This window comes from Rana temporaria, chromosome 3 (genome assembly GCF_905171775.1).
Source record: "Rana temporaria chromosome 3, aRanTem1.1, whole genome shotgun sequence".
NCBI classification, from domain to species: Eukaryota; Metazoa; Chordata; class Amphibia; order Anura; family Ranidae; genus Rana; species Rana temporaria.
In genome coordinates this window covers 210496507-210518126 of record NC_053491.1, presented here as the reverse complement: position 1 = coordinate 210518126, position 21620 = coordinate 210496507, and the positions used below count along the sequence as shown (strand labels likewise).

The following is a 21620-nucleotide window of genomic DNA, read 5'->3' as shown; positions in this document are numbered from 1 at the left end:
GTGTGTCTCAATAAAATCAAATTTTGGGTTGTCCCCAGAAAAGTAATTGATGGGAAATCTTCCAATAGGGGCATTAGTCCCGGTGAGGGGTCCCCAAGGGATTAATTTGCAGGGATTTCCTCTCACTTCCTGATTAGACAAAGGGACAGAATATGAAGGGAAATCTTCGCAATGGGATACAGAAGGCAAAAAATAAACTGACAGAGGTTATGATCCTGCTTTACTCTATCCAAAATGAAAAAAAAAAAGTTTTTCCTATAGTTCTACTTTAATATTACTTTAAGTAAAATGTATAGTCATGTTGTGTTCAGTTTCTGTAATATGGAAAGAAAAGTATTCTTAACCAACATAACAAAACTTAAGCTTATGCTTTAAAAGTAATGATGTCTTTGTTGCTGACCACTTTAGCATGGTCACAGTAGGTAATTTCAGCTAGACTGAACTATAAGCTTTTGTTGGTGCCAACCATTAAAAGCATAAAAAGACTTGAATCTAAAGAGTAGATTTTAGTGCTTGCTAGTTTGCCTTTAGCATTTTCATGGATGGTTTTAGGTCACGGTACAATTCGTTTTTAATAATTAACCATCATAATACCCCCCTCATTTATCCACATGGTAACACATACAGTATATTGAACCTTTATAAATATAAAAGAGTGAGTGTGTTGAAAATTGCAGTGAATTTATCAATGCCTATACTTTTATTGTCTTATCAAGCCAATAGTGCTTGAGCTAAGGCAGGCCACAAATAAGTATTTCCCCAAGAACAATGAATTAGGTACCAAATCACATCATGAGGCACACATCTGTAAGTGGAGTACACACTGTATCATGTTGATCTCTCTTAAATGGCCCTTGCATGCAGAGTTGTTCTATTAAGTTAAAACATTTCATAAATTCAGTCTGAGTTTTTACAGCTGCCAGCAAGAGATTGCTAGTAGTAAGCTGCAACATTAGAAAAGGGTGAAAACAGCCTATAAACGTTGGATGTTGTAGCGAGAGGAATAGCTTGATTCACTTGCTGAAGCTACAGCCAGCACAGCCATTAAAAAAAATCTTCTTTTACTGCACAATGTAGCCACAGGCCAAAACGGGACCAATTACTGCATGCACTTGATCCCCTGGGGTATTCACCAAAAGGGGAAGCTCTGCTTATTTGTCTCCTCCCCAACCTTCGCTGCCACATTTGGCACCTTTGAGGGGGGGCGGGTACCTGGTTTTGACAGGTACTTGTTCCTACTTCCAGATGACTTTACTGCAGCAAACTCATCTAGTTTGGCCCGGAGGTGGGGAAAGGAGGAGGGGGGCCATTCACAATGAACAGCATGCTTTGCGTATTCGCAGTAGGGAACCGGCTGTGAAGTTGAAAGCCCACCTAGCGTACAGTGCCCATAGAGAGTGGAGCTGAAAAGAGTAAAATACATATGGCATTATAAGATAAGCCTGTAGAGATATCAAAGAGAGGCATGGCTAGGAGGACCGCCTGAGTACTTACATGAATCTTGAAGTGAGTGGACAAGCCCCTGGGAGACAGCGTTCTGCTGTACACAGAGCCCATATGTGAATAGCAGTGTTTTATAGTCCCTGGCTGTGCTACAGATCGGGAGCGAAAAACAGTGGAGCGGCGCCTAAGATGTGACGTCATTATGTCATCCCAAAGTACGCCGCTACTGCGGAAGGAGAGGAAGAGCATGTCGCCGTGCTATTCTGAATGACACAGACCACACACAGCGTGACGAGCGAGACCCCGCTCTGAGCGAGCATGTGCGCCAAGGAGGCACAGAAGGCATTCACGCTAAAAGATATGCTGAGTATCAATGGACGGAAAGACCCGCCTAAGATGGCACTGCGTCTTATGCAGACGCGGTTAAGGTAGAGAGTCAGAAGAAAGGAAAAGAAACATAAACAACAACAATAACAAGCTAAATAAAAGAACATGAACACTGAACAAAGTATATTACTTACAAAAAGCCATATTACCGTAGTTATCTTGCATTGTCAAAAAATGTAAATAGTAATACTAATAACATAATACATCACGTGATTTAAATAATAATTGTGACCAAGTAATAACATTACATTACGTAAATTAAGAGATACCTTCTTAACCCTATATGAGATCCTTTGTTTATTAGGTCACCCTATCCTTCCAGTCCCCTTGGGGGAGCCAAGGGGAAGTTTCCATTGGAGATTCCGGGTCTCTTCCATCATCTGGGCTGGAATTCGGTTGGAGTGCCATGAGGTTTGTTTGAAAAAGGGGTGATCAGGTAAGAAAAAGAGGTTCAGGTAAGAAAAGGGGATGGGATCTAGGAGGCAGCTGCAGCACAGAGGGGAAAAACCTGAGACTTTACAACCCATTTAAGGTCCTTTTTTCTTTATTACTGATCAATGTAAAAAACAAAAAATACTGAAAACTGAATCAAGGCAGCGTTAAAATACGTGTGTGTTTATATATGGATAGATATTTTGTGATTTTCACAGAAAAAGATGGTGATTTAATGATTGTTTTTTTGAAAGGGAACAGAAAGCAACTCTCTGGATTGTTAATTTCACTATGTAAAAACTCCAGACAATAGAATTTCTAAGTGTTTCAACACAGTTTAACATTTATATGTTTCTTTAGGGCAGAAAAACAAAAGACTAATAACAGATTTAAATAAAATTTCCATAGACTATTTAGAACTACAGACAAAGTTACTCAAGAATCTGATCTAGGTGTATGGTTTTACCAAATAGCCCAAATTAAATTTTTAGTTATCATCAATAACATATGATCATATGAAGTGGTAGTTATTCATATCCTTTCATTGTGTGTAGAACCTAAAAATCTTTTAGTAAAGTAATATTTTCTAAATTGGGATCTTTAGTAGTAAGCTGTTCCCGTGTGTGTGTCTTTTAATGTAATGCTAGGAATGGGAGACAAAGACAGTTTTTCATGTCAAACTGTATGTGAAGCAGGATGGTTAATGCTGACTGACAAGTGAGAATTACCTCTGCTCATAAAGATGGCAATGGATGAACAGTAGAACTATTACCTGGCTTTATGGCTACTTTACTTGTGGTATAAGCTAGATAAGAAGGAATCTCAAGGCAGAGCATTCTCTGACAATAGTTTCCAAGACGTTAAGTTTAGTGATCTGCAGAAAATTTAATTCATCTATCTGCTGCTGGTTCCCAAATACATGATGTAGAACCTAAAGCTTCAAACAACATGCTATGACTTAAAGGGAGATAAAGTATTTTAGATTTTACCTCCTGGTTGGCAACAGCTAGCTCTTCTTCCAGTGCAGAGACTCTTTCTAAAGAAACCCTCAGACGTTCCCTTACCTAGAAGAAAAATCAAAATGTGAAGTAACATTCTTTTTCCCTTGCTCTATTATAAATACAAAATGTTATAGCTGTATATATATATACCAAGGCAAAGACAGGAAACATGTTTGTAATAATTAAAGTGAAACATTTTGTGCAAAAGAATGTGAAAAACAAGCTTATAAGATAATTTAAATCATTAAAAATATCTGTAAAAAAAATTATCTTGTTCAGTTTGTTTAAATAACATTTACATTTGTATCATTAAATAAATATATATTAGGTCGGTTTCCAAAAGGATGTATGAAATTGAGGTACTAGTAAAAAAAATAGCCGATACATTACCGAAAATTTCAGAAGACCACATTTACAATATCAAAGTAATTTAAAAAAAAATGTAAACCACAATGCCTAAATATATGCTAATTAAGCATGCAAAGATATCTAAAAATCTGTAGTTAGCATACATAAGGGGAAAAGACAAGAGGCAGAGTTGGGAAATGTGTATTTTACCTTTAAATAATAAAATAAAGTTATATAACAATATACCTAGAGCAGTCTAGGAACAATAGTAATGAGTATCACAAGACGGGAACATGTTCAACATAATTTAATTCTTATAGAAAATTATTTTACCTTAATTTGCAAACAGCAGTGTGAATATGAAATAAAAACCAAGTCTCCATTTATCTGAAGATACCACTACTTCTTTGATTAATACTTCACAATCTGCTGTAGCACTTAAACTTTGTCAATTGTATCTATAGTTGAGACTCTATCACGAATGGAAATATATAAGGTAGTACAAAAAAAGGGCTCCAAACTGATCATTAGTATGCTTTCAAGTTTATCCAAACATTCCTAAAATAAATATAGGGGCCACCATGGGTGGTCTCCTAGTTGACGTTTGTTATGCTGTTCTTTTTGCTTTAATACTTTGTTGGTCACTGGCCTAGCATATACAAGTCACAGTAAAGTCAGAACTCTATCTGTTTTAGGTTAGAGACTCAATAATATGAGGTAGGAGGGTCGGCATAACAGACACGCAGATAGCTTTTGGAACAATGAAGATTAGCAAAGACAGCCTCCATCTTTCAATCAGGAAAAAAAAAAAAATAAGCAAAATGTTCCATTTTTTTTACCGTGCATCTATAATAACTTTGAAAAACCCATCATCTGTTAAATGTCAAATCTTTCTCCACCTTCTATTCTAGATTTGGTAAGTTGTCTGCCTTAATCTTTCTAAAAAGTGTAAAATCTTTCCATCTACAAGAGTTTTAATTAGTGTTTTTCACCAGATCTCCCAAACTAGTAATATTAATAATACATATCTTTATTTAATATTCACATATTTCGAATTGTGCATATCTGTCAAAAGGAATTCTGTTATTATGATACTTTTCACTAATTTACAAAAGCCAGAAAATGGTGCTATTAATCCAATGACCAACTGAAATTTTACTGGCTTATTTTCAAAAATAGTTATAATATACCTTCCGGACTTTTCATTTTTCATTACTAATAATTTGCCTAATAAGTCTGAAAAGGCTGAAATTAAACAAAAGGGTTTTGCCTGGTTTTAAAGGCTCTTTGTGTATAGGCTTATAAATCTTGTTGGAGTTGATTTACTAAAACTGGGGAGTACAAAATTTGGTGCAACAGGGCATAGTAGCCAATCAGCTTCTAACTTCAGCTTGATCAATTCAGCTTTGACAAAAAACCCGGAAGCCGATTGGTAGAATTAAAGGCAAAACATTTTTTTTTATTATTTTGGATAGGATAAGGTAGAGTTATAACATCTGCCAGTTTTATTTATTGATTTCTTTATTTCTTTATTTTTGCCATCTGTGCCTTATTGGGGAGATTTCCCTGTCACATATGCCAATATGGGAAGTAAATCCTTTCAAAGTGAGAAATCCCTGGTTGTCACCAGAACTAATGCCCGATTTGAAGATGTTCCCTCTATTCCTGCTCTTGTAACAACCTAATTTTGTACAAAATAAATAGAGAGGGTGAATCTCCCTAATGGGGACACAGACAGCAATAAAGCCTGACATATATTCTGCTGCTCTCAGCTCCATTCAAAAATAAATAAATAAAGTTTTGACTTTAGTTATACTTTAAGCTTTATTGATATAGAACCTCATAATTATCAACACAACTAGTGATACTTGAGTGAGTGATAACCCAAGTTATCTGAAGTAAAAAATTATTGAAATAAAAAAAAAAATAGGAAAAACGATATGGTCAGTTCACTACATCTATTGCTGAAAATTCTCCCAAAAGCTGGAACAATTTAACGTTTTAAAATGTATAACTTATATTTGAATTTATATCTGGAATGATTCCATAACAGTCACAAAACAACACATACATTTAGCACATCTATAATTTTTACAAGCAAATATTTATTTTACTTTGTACTCTGTTTTATAAAGTACGGACTTCAATTACCATGGTTAAAAGGACAATTCTGACCATTACCTACATTGCTCTGTTGATAACATTTGTCTTTATTAACTGAGCTGCACATTATGCATTTTGGAAGATAATTATATCTGTTTTTTATCCTTTTTTTATCCTTTAGTAGTGTTATCTATTTTCGACCTTTGTTTGCATTACTTCTAAATTACCTAAAAAACCTAAATGCCATCTGAAAAATCTTGACCTAGCAGCTAAATTGGAAGAACAAAAGGGCAGTGACACTCATAGAATACCTCTAAGAAATAAAGAAATAAACTTTCCAGAGCTTCAGATGAAGCCACAATACACATGTACCATAATAACCTTTCAAGTGCATCTGATGACAGAGGCTTTCATATTTTGTAGGCCTATTTTCAGTGATTATGTTTTAAGGTTGTTTGGACCTCAAACTCTTGGGTTTTCTTGCTCCATATTATGATTCCAGGGGTGACTGTATGGATGGTCACCTCCCAGTGTCTTCTTACTGGCGATCTTAGAGAAGACCTAACCCAATTGCCAAGATTCTATGTTGTTCTGTTTCCCCCCCAAATGTACCATTTCTTGTTGTCCTTTCAGAGCACACAAGGATTGTTTGCTGCTTTGCACAGTGCCTTTTTTATTTTTGTTCTTCTCAAAAAATAATAAAAATTATTGAAACACAAAAATACAGCCTCTACAATTAGTATTCTTTTCATTCAGACACCACTTGTATCCAAAACCCATACATATTGTTGCTTAAACACCACAAAACCTGGACTTCTGAGCAATACAAAAACAATTTTATTCATAGATCTATATCTATATATAGATCTATAGATCTATATATAGATATATAGAGCTATATATAATAATGACTTTGCAGGGTAGCAAAGAAGTCTAATAACATTTCCAATATACTGGGAGATGATCTATTGACCCCAAATATGTGAGCATTTCTTCATACTACCTTCTAAAACACAAACTATCCTTTCATTTGTCAAAATAGATTACATTCTGGAAATAGTTTTTGATTTAGTTAGGGATTACCAATCTGATCTCCAGAAGAAAGCAAAAAACCACTGTGCAACAGAAAAGGACAAGATTTCAATGAGAGTGTTGTGTTAACAGGGTAGTACAATAAGACATTTACAGTAACATAGGTTGGGAAGTAAATGTTTTACAGACTTTATTGATTAGTTCTTGAACTCTACATAGAATTTCATATGGGCTTCTAAGAAATGTAGGTGACCCTGTTGTAGTGTTGGAAACAAAAAAAAAAAGAATTTCATTATTGCATATTGCTCTGGTAGAAGGGCTTTCTTGTGACTCTGAGCAAATATGTGTAAATAAATCTTCTGTTCCAAAGAACTAAGCTCTTTTTTGAGAGCACCAAAAAACTTGGTGTTTACAAGTTAAAATAATGGGTTTTTTTTTGCAAGAAAATTACTTAGAACCCCCTAGAGAATAAAATGGTGGTCTTTACAATACTTTATATCTAACCGAATTTGCGCAGCAGTCTTACAAGCACAATTTTTTAATAAATAAGATAACAGAAAATGTATCCCAATTTATTTTTATATTGTGAAAGATAATGTTAGGCTGAGTAAATTGATACCCAACATGTCATGCTTCAAAATTCCGCCCGCTCGTGGAATGGCGACAAACTTTGACCCTTAAAAATATCCAAAGGCAATGTTTAACAAATTCTACAGGTTACCAGTTTTGAGTTAAAGAGTAGGTCCTTTCCTAGAAGTATTGCTCTCAGTCTAACGATCGGAGCGATAACTCACATGTGTGGTTTGAACACCGTTTTCATATGCGGGTGCGACTTACGTACATTTTTGCTGCTGCACGCGATTTTGACAGGACAGGGTGCTTTAAACTTTTTTTTTTTTTTCTTAGTTATTTTACTTTTTATTTTTACACTGTCCTTTAAAAAAAATTGGGTCACTTTTATTCCTATTTCAAGGAATGTAAACATCCCTTGTAATAGGAAAAAAGCATGACAGGTCCTCCTAAATGTGAGATCTGGAGTCAAAAAAGACCTCAGATCTCACATTTACACTTGCAATTAATAAATAAATAAATTCCCCAAATTTTATTTTCCCATTTAACCTCCCTGGCGGTATGATTATTTCAGATTTTAGGTGCTGAAAGCGGTAGCATTATTTTCAAGGAAATTTGGCGTTTTACATTGTAGGACTGTAATTCTAATGCCGCGTACACACGATAATTTTTCGGCATGAAAAAAACATTGTTTTTAAAAAATGTCATTTAAAATGATTGTGTGTGGGCTTTACATCATTTTTCGGGTTCTGAAAAATGACAAAAAATTTTTTCGAACATGCTGCATTTTTTAACAATGTTTTAAACAATGTCGTTTTTCGGGTTGTAAAAAATGATCGTGTGTGGGCTAAAATGACGTTAAAAACCCGCGCATGCTCAGAAGCAAGTTATGAGACGGGAGCGCTCATTCTGGTAAAACTACCATTCGTAATGGAGTAAGCAGATTCATCACGCTGTAACAGACAGAAAAGCGTGAATCGTTTTTTACCAACACGGAATCAGCTAAAGCAGCCCCAAGGATGGCGTCATACGCATGGAACTTCCCCTTTATAGTTGTACGTGTTGTACGTCACCGCGATTTGCTAGAACATTTTTTAAAAACGATGGTGTGTGGGCAACGTCGTTTTAATGATGAAGTTGGAAAAAACGTTTTTCTACATGACTTAAATCTGTCCAAACAAGAGTCTAGTAGACATCTCGGGTATGATAAAGTTTGAAAAACAAAATCATAAATTATAATATAATAAATAACTATAAATAATTATAAAAAATAATAATATAATTATAATAAAAATGATTCACTAATGTAATCAAATCAAAAACACTGAAATTTGCTCAGTTGCAGAATTGTCGCTGTCATTACTTTTATTTTTTTATGACGAAATTCCCCACAAATCGCTATCGCTCAATTCTGCAAGTGATTATAATTTATTATCGCTGTTTTCTAGCTGCTCTAAAACCACTTTTGACATAAAGGGACAGTTTTTGGTTGCTATGGACAATCTACAGTTTGCAGGCAGAATGAACAGTTTTTATTATACAGAAGTACATGTAGGACACTGGGCAGACCACTAGGGACAAAGGGGGTGTGTATTTTTTACACAAAACAAAATCATAAATTATAATATAATAAATAACTATAAATAATTATAACAAATGATAATATAATTATTTATAATTATCTGTAAGATTACAGTATACTGTATGTATTGTGTTTATTTACTCTTGAATTTTGCGCCGTTCTCCGCCCCCGTGCTGTGTAACGTCGCAGGGAACGGAGCTCGGCAGGACACAGGCACTGTGTGAATCGAGCGAGAAGATCACACAGCAGAGAGGCATTGCAGAATCCAGGGACAAGGTAAGTAAACCATGCCTGTGGATGCTGCGAGGCGATCCTGAGTCTGGCTCGGGGTTACCGCACTTGGTTCTGAAATTCCACCCCGAGCCAGACTCGGGAATACTGCCAGGGGGGTTAAGACCATCGGTCAGAAGTGTCGTTTGATACAATTGATACAATGCTTCAATGTAACACTTTGTATTCGTGGCTGAGCGATGTTGTTGATAAACATTGCCAGACTCCTTTTTTTTTTAAAGCTCCTATTGCCGTTATCAATTAGAACTAAATTGTCGGGTTCTGGGATAGGGAAGTATCCCAGCAAAAGGACTGGACGTACTAGACATGTCCTGTGTACAATGATGACATGTTTTTGGGTGTGTCTGGCATGCCCAGAGTTTGCAACTGGTTACTGAACATTTAGTGGAGTCTAGTGACAGAGCAGTGTTGATTGCGTACAGTGGGTACTGTGATTAGGCTCAGACTCTATTAAGCCCTGCCACTTTAAAACCAAGGCAAATATTCAGTACTTGATAGCCATGCCCAATTTTAGTGCACTGAAGCAAAACATGGGTGTGGTAATTCAGCAGTGGGCAATTCTGTCCATTCTGTAGTGGGCCCCAGTGTCCCAGTTTGCCCCTGCATTCATGTATCAGTTTGGATAAGAAAAAAAAAACCTTGCTTTCGATACCAAGCTAAGCATTTTCTCTAAGAGGTTTAGTACATAATGTTTTTCATTTGTATTGTAAGAATTAGTTCACAAGCTTCTTATGTGGGATGTGAGAAATCCCTGATCATCCTGGATAGCAACGGAATGCAGGTGCTGTATACTGTAAGTGCATCAAGACAACAAGCAAACATTGTGCTCATTGTGCTTCTATTTATTTCTAAGAAAAGTGATAATTCCATTGTTCTGGTGGAATACATGAAGATAAAATATTTTGAAAACACTTTGGGAGCAACAAAGATTTATTGGAGCCATCCTCCTAAAATCTCATGCATAAGCAATTTTGATTGAGTCATTTCACAATCTCCAAACCATTGCTTCAGTATATGACAGCACCTATTACTTGTTGTAATGTCTTCAAAGTAATGAGGTTGAGCAGACCCAATAACAGTGGCGGCTGGTGGTTTTTTGTTTAGGGGGGCAGCAAAGACCCAAACCGCTTGCGACAGGGACCAGATCTGGCGGCTCTTCTCCTTGCTTTCGCTGTGCGTCTCCTCCCTCCTCCTAGGCTTCCAATAGGATTGCCTGTCCTTTCAGCCAATCGGGTGAAGGGTATCAGTCCCACTTCCCCATTGGCCGAGTGGAGGATCAGTGTTGCAACAGTGAATATTCATTCGCTATTGCAACACACCTGGGTGGGCCCCGGATGCATCCTCAGCGTCCCAAACCCACCCTATTTTGAAGCCTATTAGAGCCTATGGCTCTAATCAGATGCTTCAAAAAAACTGGCCACTGTAATCCTTGTGCCTGGTGACCTGAACGGGGACGGACGCATGAATAGGGGCCGGCCGCAGCGGCCATGGATAGATTCATGCTATGCATGCATGAATCTATCCATTACCATATAGGGGGTGGCGAGGAGAGAGGGGGCGGCGCGTCTATCCAAAAATCTATTATGTGCAAAGGAAGCACTTAAAATGGATCTAAACGCCAAATATTTGTAATCTTAAACCATTCAATGCATTAAGATAAAAAATGGGCCACTAGAAATCCTATCCTCATCTCTACATATATACCTGACACCTCTGGCTGATCCAGCCTTGACCCGGTTGCAGCACCGCTCTCTTCACTTCCTGCTCACACAGGAGGCATTGAGTGCGGCGGGAGTTATTGATTCCTGCTGCTGTTAGTCAAACTTCTGTGCGGAGGGAGTGGGAGCATGGTATACCGATACTGCATGTGTCTTTGGACGCACACAACACGGATCAGAAGCACAAGCACTTGAGTGCCTCTGTAGCAGATAAAATAGACAGCATTGGGAAGGGGAGCACCGAAATGGAGGAAAGGAACCGCCCTGTACAATATCATAAGTGCATTTTTTTAGACCAAAAAATGTAACCTTTATTATCTCTTTAAACAGAGGATCTGCATAATAACACAATGAGTAGGATTTTCAGGGAGATGCTAAGGGTTGTGTGCCAGCTATGGGTTATGTATATACTTCTGTATAATTCCACACGCTGTCCTATGAACTTGGGGCCTGATTCCCAAAAGAGATACGCAGGCGGAACTGCTGTTCATAAAAAATGAGTGCAAAAAAAAAAACTGCTCAAAGGGAACCTACGTAATGCACTTCCCGGCGCTAAGGACAGGCTATCAACTCAAATGTACAGGATAAGATCAAGTATAAAGTTAAAATTATATATATATAAAAAAAATTCAACAGAAATAAAATCTCTGTTAAAAACCAGAAGTAATATATATATTGCAGCAGCTATCTAAAATAGATAAAACATCTAAAAATATGAACAAAGTATCAATCAAATAAAACCAGTGTATATAGGTTTAAAAATGATAAAACAGCGCTATGCATAAACATGTAGATAAAAGGTGTTGGAAAGAAAGTCCATAAATCAGTGAATCAAAAATAAAGTTCAAGGTGCTGATTGAAATGTTTCTTCAAGGAATGGTAGTAAACCCTCCGCCGATTTCCAATTTTCACCAAACGTGAGACACACTTCCCCTCTGGGGTTTAAACTCACCAGAAGATCAATATAAAATAGCCTTGACACAAATCATCATGATTGGACCTCCAACCTCATTCCAGAAGCAGCAAAGGATTTTAAAACAACTCCAAGCAGGGGTTCATGGAAGAAAACAGATGGCACAATGTATATACTTGTAAATGAGCATAAGAATCAAGAGTCAACTTCACCGCTCTCCTCCACACACAGGGGGTCGCGCTTGTGCTGGATGCACGCTGCTGAGAACGCCTGGTCTGATAGGGAAGGTACAGCGGTGGAACGCACTCTTCACAACTTCCTGGATACGCCGTCGTAGCCACGCCCTGACGCGTTTCGTCACATCCGAACTTCAACAGAGGGCGTGGCTACTCGGCGTACATTGCGTGTCTATGTAGTTCCCGGTCAGCGGCTATTGGATATGACGCGCACACACCTCCGTTCTCATTGGTGTACCGAGGGACGGAAGGAGGAGCAGACGTCAGCCGAGGACAGATCATGGGGAACTCAATCACAGACACGAAGTAATTACTATAGGACCCTGCACATATGATCGCAACAATAGCGCGATCGAAAGTATATGATTTAACACCACCAAATGTTGCGATTACGCAAACTAACAGGCAGCCAGTGCGGTCTTCTGTGACGTCACCTTCTTCTCTTCTGTTCTTCTCCCCTCTTCCGATGTTGACACGTCGCCTCTTGTCACTGCAATGATGGAAGCGTGCCTTGCATCCCATTTATATAGGCATCACCGTCCCATCATGCTCTGGCAGGTACCCACGTGGTGGGTGCCTACCCACGTGCACCCACCACGTGGGTACCTGCCGGAGCATGATGGGACGGTGATGCCTATATAAATGGGATGCAAGGCGCGCTTCCATCATTGCAGTGACAAAAGGCGACGTGTCAACATCGGAAGAGGGGAGAAGAACAGAAGAGAAGAAGGTGACGTCACAGAAGACCGCGCTGGCTGCCTGTTAGTAATTGAGCTAACACACGAAGATAGCAGGCAGCCAGCGCTGAAGGAGAAGGCACCGGACAGCTGGAGAAGAACCGGGGTGCGCCGAGTCAACAGCGGAGAGCGGCAAAGATAGAAGAAGACCCCCGGAGAGCGGAGAAGACCCCCCCCGGAGAGCGGAAGAAGAAACCCCCCCCGGAGAGCGGAGAAGACCCCCGGAGAGTGGAAGAAGAAGCCCCCCCTGGTATTAGAGCTAATAAAGAAGACAGGGGGGGCCTCCGGAGCAGACTAATAAATTATTTTAAAAACCCTTGTGTTGTGTGTTTAATAACTTTAACTTTTTGCCTCCAGGTGAATGGGTAGGGGTACGATGTACCCCATATCCATTCACTTAGGGTGGGGGGCCGGTATCTGGGGGCCCCCTTATTAAAGGGGACTCCCAGATTCCGATAAGCCCCGCCCGCATACCCCGACAACCAACGGCAAGGGTTGTCGGGAAGAGGTCCTGTCCTCATCAACATGGGGACAGGGTGCTCTGGGGTGGGGGGCCCGCAGTGCGCCCCCCTGCCCCAGAGCACCCAACCCCCCCATGTTGAGGGCATGCGGCCTGGCACGGCTCAGGAGGGGGGGGGCTCGCTCGTCCCCACTCCCTTTCCTGACCGGCCGGGTAGCGTGCTTTGGATACGGGTCTGGTATGGATTGTAGGGGGACCCCCTACGTCGATTTTTCGGCGTAGGGGGGGTCTCCTTACAACCCATACCAGACCTAAGGGCCTGGTATGCTCCTGGGGGGGGAACCCATGCCGGTTTTTTTCTTTGAAAATTGTCATGGAGTTCTCCCTCTCAGGAATGCATGCCGAGCGACGCTGACAATTTTTCTTTTTTGTTTTTGTTTTCCCGGCGCTTTTTTTTTTTTCACCCGTCGCAACTTTAGTGTCCCGTCGCAATCCACAAAGCCCGCCGTAAATTACGTTCGCGCGATGCACGTCGGGAAAATTACGTCACACGCATGCGCAGTACGGCCGGGGCGGGAGCGCGCCTCATTTAAATTTTAAACGCCCCCCGGAGAGGAGGACCGCCTTGCGACGGAGGCACTTAAGTTACACGGCGTGTAATTTCTAGGTAAGTGCTTTGTGGATCAGGCACTTAGGTAGAAATTTTAAGTCAGTGTAACTTAACTGCTGAAAGTTAAGTTAGGCAGCTTTTTTGGGAATTTGGCCCTTGAATCCTTGCTGGACACACACACACACTAGTAATATAATGCAAAAACCTCTCTAGGAGTTATTAATTCTTAATGTCAGATGACACCTATTATTTGTTTATATTTATGAATCCTGTGCATAAGTAGTAATTACAAAACAGGAAATAAAATAGCATACAGAAATATTGGCTAATTGCTATAAAATAAAAAGGGAGAACAATAGAAAAAAAAATGTTTTTACTTATTAAATCATTTCCTTGTAGTACATTAAAGGATACAGGATAAAGTATTCAGGTGCATTGGGTTATTTTGCTGCCTTCCAGAGATTGGACAGCAAACTCATCCAATCTTGGCATTCCTCAGTTTTGCAGCAACCAATAGTAGTAGTTGATCATACGAACAGAGAGGACACACCTATGCCTCTTAAGTAACTCCAATAAAAGGATTTTATGGGAAGTCAAAAATCTTTGAAAATATGAGAAACATATGCCTGATGCTGAACAGCACATGAAGCACTAACTGATATGGTGTAGTATACTTTGACAATACATAGTGGAACATTGCCTTTGAGTATATAGGCCAGATCCACGTAGCCTGGCGCATTGTTGCGGCCGGCGTAGCGTATCTCTGATACACTACGCCGCCGTAACTTACAGCGTATTTTCCTTATCCTCAAAGAATTTGCGCCATAAGTTACGGCGGCGTAGTGTAACTTTGGCGGCGTAAGGGCGCGCAATTCAAATGGATGTGATGGGGCGTGTTTTATGTAAATACGTCTTGACCCAACGTGACTTAAAGGGAGGCTGCACATATTTAGTAAGATTCACAGACAGTAATCACCAAATTTAAAAACAGTGCTATACCACTAACCCACTACTGAAAGTATCATTGCTGGCACTCTAGTTTCAACCACTTAGGGGACAGATCAGGGCACAAAAGCACACCAGGTTCCCGCAGTAAAGGGCAAAAACCCCAACTTACCAAGCTGTGGTTCTAAAACCCACAGCCCCCTCTAGGTAGGGCTATCTATGGGCAGTTAGGCAGGAACATGCCCCATCCAGACTTTGCCCTCTGGACATACAGTACTTCTCTTGACGTTTGGCCAATAACCTTGGAGGTAGTGTCTTACCTGATGTGATGACAACCAGTTCTAAAGGTGGATGATTTAGGATTTCTAAAACTAGCATATTATCCTGATTGCAGAGAGTCAAATTACCATACTGTTGCTAGGTGGTTCTACAAAGCTAGGGCATAGCATTTTGCATTTGCATGTATCTCATAATGCATGCTATCAGAAGTCGTCACTCTCATCTCGACTAATATGTTGGACAAAACCTATTCTTGAGTAGTGATACCAGACAACGTTAAATCTCAGTGTGTAAGACCTTTTTCTCCATGCTGTGTAGCAGTCCAAAGATATGTAAGATCATAGTTAACTAACTTTTTCTATGGCCACAAGCCTACAAGGCCCTGTTAGAGGTTCTTTAGCAATTAGGAGTTAATTCAGGTCTGTATGCCTATTCAGATGATGGCACATTTGCTGATACACCACTAGACACTGCATAATGACACTGAATCTTGTGATGTTATCTCACCTTATATTTCTAATGGTACATGCCACAAATTAAAAAGTGGATTTGCCTTTAGTAAATAACCCACTTTGTGTTGTTAGGTTGTTCAATTAAGCTTTGATAATAAATACTGGAAGCTGATTGGTTTCTATGCAGATCTGCACCAGATTTTGAAGCGCTGCATATTTTATTTGAATAAATTCTTGGTTGGTCCTATGACTACTGAAACACTTGGAAACCATCCTTAAGGCCTAAACAACTGAGCAGGCTAAACCCAAGTATTCATTGCTGGGTCCTGCATGGCATGTATATCTTTGACTCTCATACTGCTAATGAATTTGTCTTTCAAAATAACAAAATCAAGAAAGCGCAAATGTTGGCAAATGTCAAAGCCTTTTTCTTTTTTTCTTTTTTTTACACAACACAGAGATCAAATTAACATGCTGTTAAAGAATTATTAACATTGCAGGACACAATTAGCACCACATATAACTGATAATTGTCAATTTGCAGCACGGTTTGGCATCTGGTCAGTCTCAGGAATAGTGCATCAATTTATACTTAAAGGAAACCGTTTTCAAATTTCAGTTTCTGGATCACCAACACATTAGATAAAAAATTATTTAAAGCGGAGGTTCACCCTAAAAATCATCTATATACCATTAGATCCAGCATACTGCTGACATCTACAGTATGTTGTTTTTTTTTTTTTTCCGCTGTACTTACCGTCTTATAGTTCTTTTCATCCGGCTCCAAGTTCTTACTCCCGCGGGGAGTAGGCATTCCTATGAAGAGGGGTAGATGATTGACGTGCGGGTAAGGTACGTCACGCGTTCCGAAAATAGACGAACTAGGACTCTGCGATATACGGCTCCTGCGCCTGCCGTGTAGAGCTGACTGCGCAGGCGCCGTATAATGCCGAGTCCCAGATCGTCTATTTTGAACACGTGACGTACCTTACGCATACCTGTACGTCCATGTGCCCAGCTGTGCCATTCTGCCAATGTAAATAGTCGTGTGGCGTTCCTTAACCACTTGCCGACCTCCTCATGTAAATATACGTCAGCAGAATGGCACGGACAGGCACATGTACGTAACCTGTACGTCCTCTGCTTGACGTGGGTCGGGGGTCCGATCGGGACCCCCCCCCCCGTACATGCGGCGGTCGGTAAGCCTCGGGGAGCGATCCGGGACGACGGCGCGGCTATTCGTTTATAGCCGCCCCGGAGCTGAAGAACAGGGAGAGCCGTATGTAAACACGGCTTCCCGTGCTTCACTATGGCGGCGCATCGATCGAGTGATCCCTTTTATTAGGGAGACTCGATCGATGATGTCAGTCCTACAGCCACACCCCCCTACAGTTGTAAACACACACAAAGTGAACCCTAAATGTTACAGCGCCCCCTGTGTTTAACTCCCAAACTGCAACTGTCATTTTCACAATAAAGAATGCAATTTAAATGCATTTTTTGCTGTGAAAATGACAATGGTCCCAAAAATGTGTCAAAATTGTCCGAAGTGTCCGCCATAATGTCGCAGTCATGAAAAAAATCGCTGATCGCTGCCATTAGTAGTAAAAAAAATAAAAAAATAAAAATGCAATAAAACTATCCCCTATTTTGTAAACGCTATAAATTTTGCGCAAACCAACCGATAAACGATTATTGCGATTTTTTTTACCAAAAATAGGTAGAAGAATACGTATTGGCCTAAACTGACAAAAAAAATAATATTTTTTATATATGTTTTTGGGGGATATTTATTATAGCAAAAAGTAAAAAATTAAAATACAATACTTGCGCTGTAAAGTGTGGGACAAGGGGTGTATAATAGGCGGTAAAGTTTATAAGTGACTAGTGAAAGTATTATTTGGTGAGAACAATATTATAAGACATATATAGCAATGAAACTAATACAAGGACAGTCCTTAGTAAAAAATCTGCACTCTGAGGAGATCCAAATCCAGTGCAGTCCTGCCGTGTATTGGTGTGCTCCAAACAGAGTTAAATCCTAATCTCCAACGGTGCAGGTGTTGTGTGAAAATCAAAATCAAAATAAAAATGCAAAAAGGTACACTTTAGAAAAAGGAACACGGAGAAAAGTTCTGAAGAAAATGTATATAAGACCCTTGGATCCGTAATGTGGGATAGGATAGTAGAGCCAGCACCAAAGTTACATGCAAACACCTTTGGTGAGCCCAGCTGCTCACCTCGAATTGACCACAGTATGTCCAGGTCAAACTGGTCTAGATGGTAACAGTCCACAAATAGCACACGTAAATCTCCATCCGATATTTAACATGAAAAAACAGAGTAAAAGGACAAAAAAAGAAAAAAAAAAAGGCTGATGGTGAAATACCGTCACAAAAAAGATTAGCAATTGGGATCTTGGCGGGTGGGAGTGCACTCACATGTAGGTGAGAGATCTTAGGCTCATATCCACGAGTGCCGCACTCGTCAGTCCCTCTATCTTTCCTCTGCTTCTTTCTACTAGTTGCTGGCTGTTTTGGTCTCCCCAAGGCTTCTCAATGTGTAAAGCTGTCTCAGCTGCTGTGGGCTTATGGTAACTCTTATCCCTCTCTCATTGGCTCGGATAGAGCGCTCCGGTGGCGTTGTGATGGGAAAGAAACATACCCATAGTATAGCCCAGTCAGCAATGTAAACAGGTTTTATTAAAAACAAAAAGTTAAAACTCACATGTAAATACAGGAACTCTGCAACAATCCTTACGAGTGGCGAACTCGTATGTCCGTTCGTCAGATGCTGTGGTGTGTCCTGCCTACCAATCCCGACGCGTATCGTCACGATCACGTGACTTCATCAGGGGATATTGTAGGGGACACATGGACAGACATTTATAGTCTGTATTAATGAGCACCCGGCGGCCATTTTGTCGGAGCTCATAGAAAATGACGACGCTGCCTGTGATCTGCTCGCGCTGTGCTGTGTAGTGCAAGCCGCACTTGTGGATAAATCAGAGAACAGGGTTTCAGAATATGTAAAACGTATAAAGAGGCGTCTTATCTAATCAGACCAGCAATGGAATGTCCAGGTGGACAAACCAATATGGGAAACCTAATATAAGGGAAGATAAAAACACAGGGGAGGGACTGAAGCTATAAAAGCGACATATCCTAATACTGTGTGAGGCCGTGATACAGATTGCGTATCTGAACAGTGAAAAGATATATAAACATCTATATGGCCCAAGTCTATATTCTATGGGTGTACATAGAGGGATATATAGAGGGATATTGGAGCCGATTGGAAGGGGAGGGGTAGTGGGTGGGGCAGGGGAAGGGACGGAATGAATTCTTTGACCTCATATTGAGTCCCATTACTATTGGACTGGAACTTGGAATTCATTGGGTGCCATACTGAAGGTGCAGTCTACTGTCTGGAGTGCAGCTGCGGCCTCCAGTACATTGGGCGCACCAAAAGGCTCTTGAAAATTCGCATTAAGGAGCACGTTAAAAATATTGAAAGCGGTTTTCCAAAACACAGTGTATCCCGCCATTTCGCCGAAGTGCATCAGAAAGATCCTAAACACTTAAGGTTTTGGGGGATAGTGCCCTACTCCAGGCCTTGGCGTGGCGGCCACAAAGTTAGAACACTGAGCCAAATCGAGTCAAAGTACATATTCTCCATGGACACGTTTGCACCTAAGGGTTTAAACATAGAATTTGACCTTAATTGTTTTCTTAGTGACTTTTAGTTTCACTTTGCAGATGGTCCCTCTTACTGTATATGTATATGTTATAGATGGCATCTGGCTGTACGTCATATGTTGCGGTACATCATGCCCCATTTTTCGATACGGTCTTTTTCTCCTGGTACCTGACGCTGTTCCTCTTACAGTTTCCATGTTTTTTAAACCTAATTTTAATTTAATTTATTTTAAAAATCATATCATAAAATCTGTTTAAACACTGGCCCATGTAACAGAGTCATCATTATCACATAACCAGTGAATGTTGCTCCATCCCTGATATGTATGGCCATTCACTCACTGACACATGAGCCCCCCTTTTTCACATGCCCTCCCTCCTTTCACTTCCCCATCACGACACCAGGCCCCCTTAGATAGGCCCCCCGCTGTGAGCTATAGTCGCTGACTACACATGTAGTTCCTGTATTATACTTGTCACTTTCTCAAGTCTGAGAAAGAGTAGTATATCATAAGTTTGATTGGGTCATACTGTTACTGTACCACCTGTATTCATGCAGCATTTGTGCTACATGAATATATATCTCACATCACATAAGGCTAGTACCGATATGCCTGACACCCCTTGACACACCCTCATGCTCGGGTATGTTTACATTACCATGGTCACCCTTTCACCTAAGCTGGCTATTTGGCACATATGGATCACTTCTAAAATGTTTCATTTAGGGAGACATTCCTTATATCTCCACTCCTTATATCTCCATGCCAGTTTCCTCTCTTCCCTTCCGTCCCTTCCCCTGCCCCACCCACTACCCCTCCCCTTCCAATCGGCTCCAATATCCCTCTATATATCCCTCTATGTACACCCATAGAATATAGACTTGGGCCATATAGATGTTTATATATCTTTTCACTGTTCAGATACGCAATCTGTATCACGGCCTCACACAGTATTAGGATATGTCGCTTTTATAGCTTCAGTCCCTCCCCTGTGTTTTTATCTTCCCTTATATTAGGTTTCCCATATTGGTTTGTCCACCTGGACATTCCATTGCTGGTCTGATTAGATAAGACGCCTCTTTATACGTTTTACATATTCTGAAACCCTGTTCTCTGATTTATCCACAAGTGCGGCTTGCACTACACAGCACAGCGCGAGCAGATCACAGGCAGCGTCGTCATTTTCTATGAGCTCCGACAAAATGGCCGCCGGGTGCTCATTAATACAGACTATAAATGTCTGTCCATGTGTCCCCTACAATATCCCCTGATGAAGTCACGTGATCGTGACGATACGCGTCGGGATTGGTAGGCAGGACACACCACAGCATCTGACGAACGGACATACGAGTTCGCCACTCGTAAGGATTGTTGCAGAGTTCCTGTATTTACATGTGAGTTTTAACTTTTTGTTTTTAATAAAACCTGTTTACATTGCTGACTGGGCTATACTATGGGTATGTTTCTTTCCCATCACAACGCCACCGGAGCGCTCTATCCGAGCCAATGAGAGAGGGATAAGAGTTACCATAAGCCCACAGCAGCTGAGACAGCTTTACACATTGAGAAGCCTTGGGGAGACCAAAACAGCCAGCAACTAGTAGAAAGAAGCAGAGGAAAGATAGAGGGACTGACGAGTGCGGCACTCGTGGATATGAGCCTAAGATCTCTCACCTACATGTGAGTGCACTCCCACCCGCCAAGATCCCAATTGCTAATCTTTTTTGTGACGGTATTTCACCATCAGCCTTTTTTTTTTTTTTTCTTTTTTTGTCCTTTTACTCTGTTTTTTCATGTTAAATATCGGATGGAGATTTACGTGTGCTATTTGTGGACTGTTACCATCTAGACCAGTTTGACCTGGACATACTGTGGTCAATTCGAGGTGAGCAGCTGGGCTCACCAAAGGTGTTTGCATGTAACTTTGGTGCTGGCTCTACTATCCTATCCCACATTACGGATCCAAGGGTCTTATATACATTTTCTTCAGAACTTTTCTCCGTGTTCCTTTTTCTAAAGTGTACCTTTTTGCATTTTTATTTTGATTTTGATTTTCACACAACACCTGCGCCGTTGGAGATTAGGATTTAACTCTGTTTGGAGCACACCAATACACGGCAGGACTGCACTGGATTTGGATCTCCTCAGAGTGCAGATTTTTTACTAAGGACTGTCCTTGTATTAGTTTCATTGCTATATATGTCTTATAATATTGTTCTCACCAAATAATACTTTCACTAGTCACTTATAAACTTTACCGCCTATTATACACCCCTTGTCCCACACTTTACAGCGCAAGTATTGTATTTTAATTTTTTCTGTTTCACCTTAGTCTATCGAGGTAGACTTTTATATTTGCAGCAGTATTTTTAGTTTGTTCC

The 21620-nt window shown here is 40.2% G+C and overlaps 1 protein-coding gene across 12 annotated transcripts in view; it reads right to left on the bottom strand.

The window, feature by feature from the left end:
• Positions 1 to 21620, bottom strand: part of PPFIA2 (PTPRF interacting protein alpha 2) — a 480721-nt gene that overhangs the window by 201074 nt on the left and 258027 nt on the right. For all 12 annotated transcript variants that reach the window (XM_040344191.1, XM_040344192.1, XM_040344193.1 and 9 more), the window contains one exon: positions 3252 to 3326. In XM_040344191.1, the coding sequence (XP_040200125.1) occupies positions 3252 to 3326 (75 nt within the window). The remainder of the gene's footprint in view (positions 1 to 3251; positions 3327 to 21620) is intronic.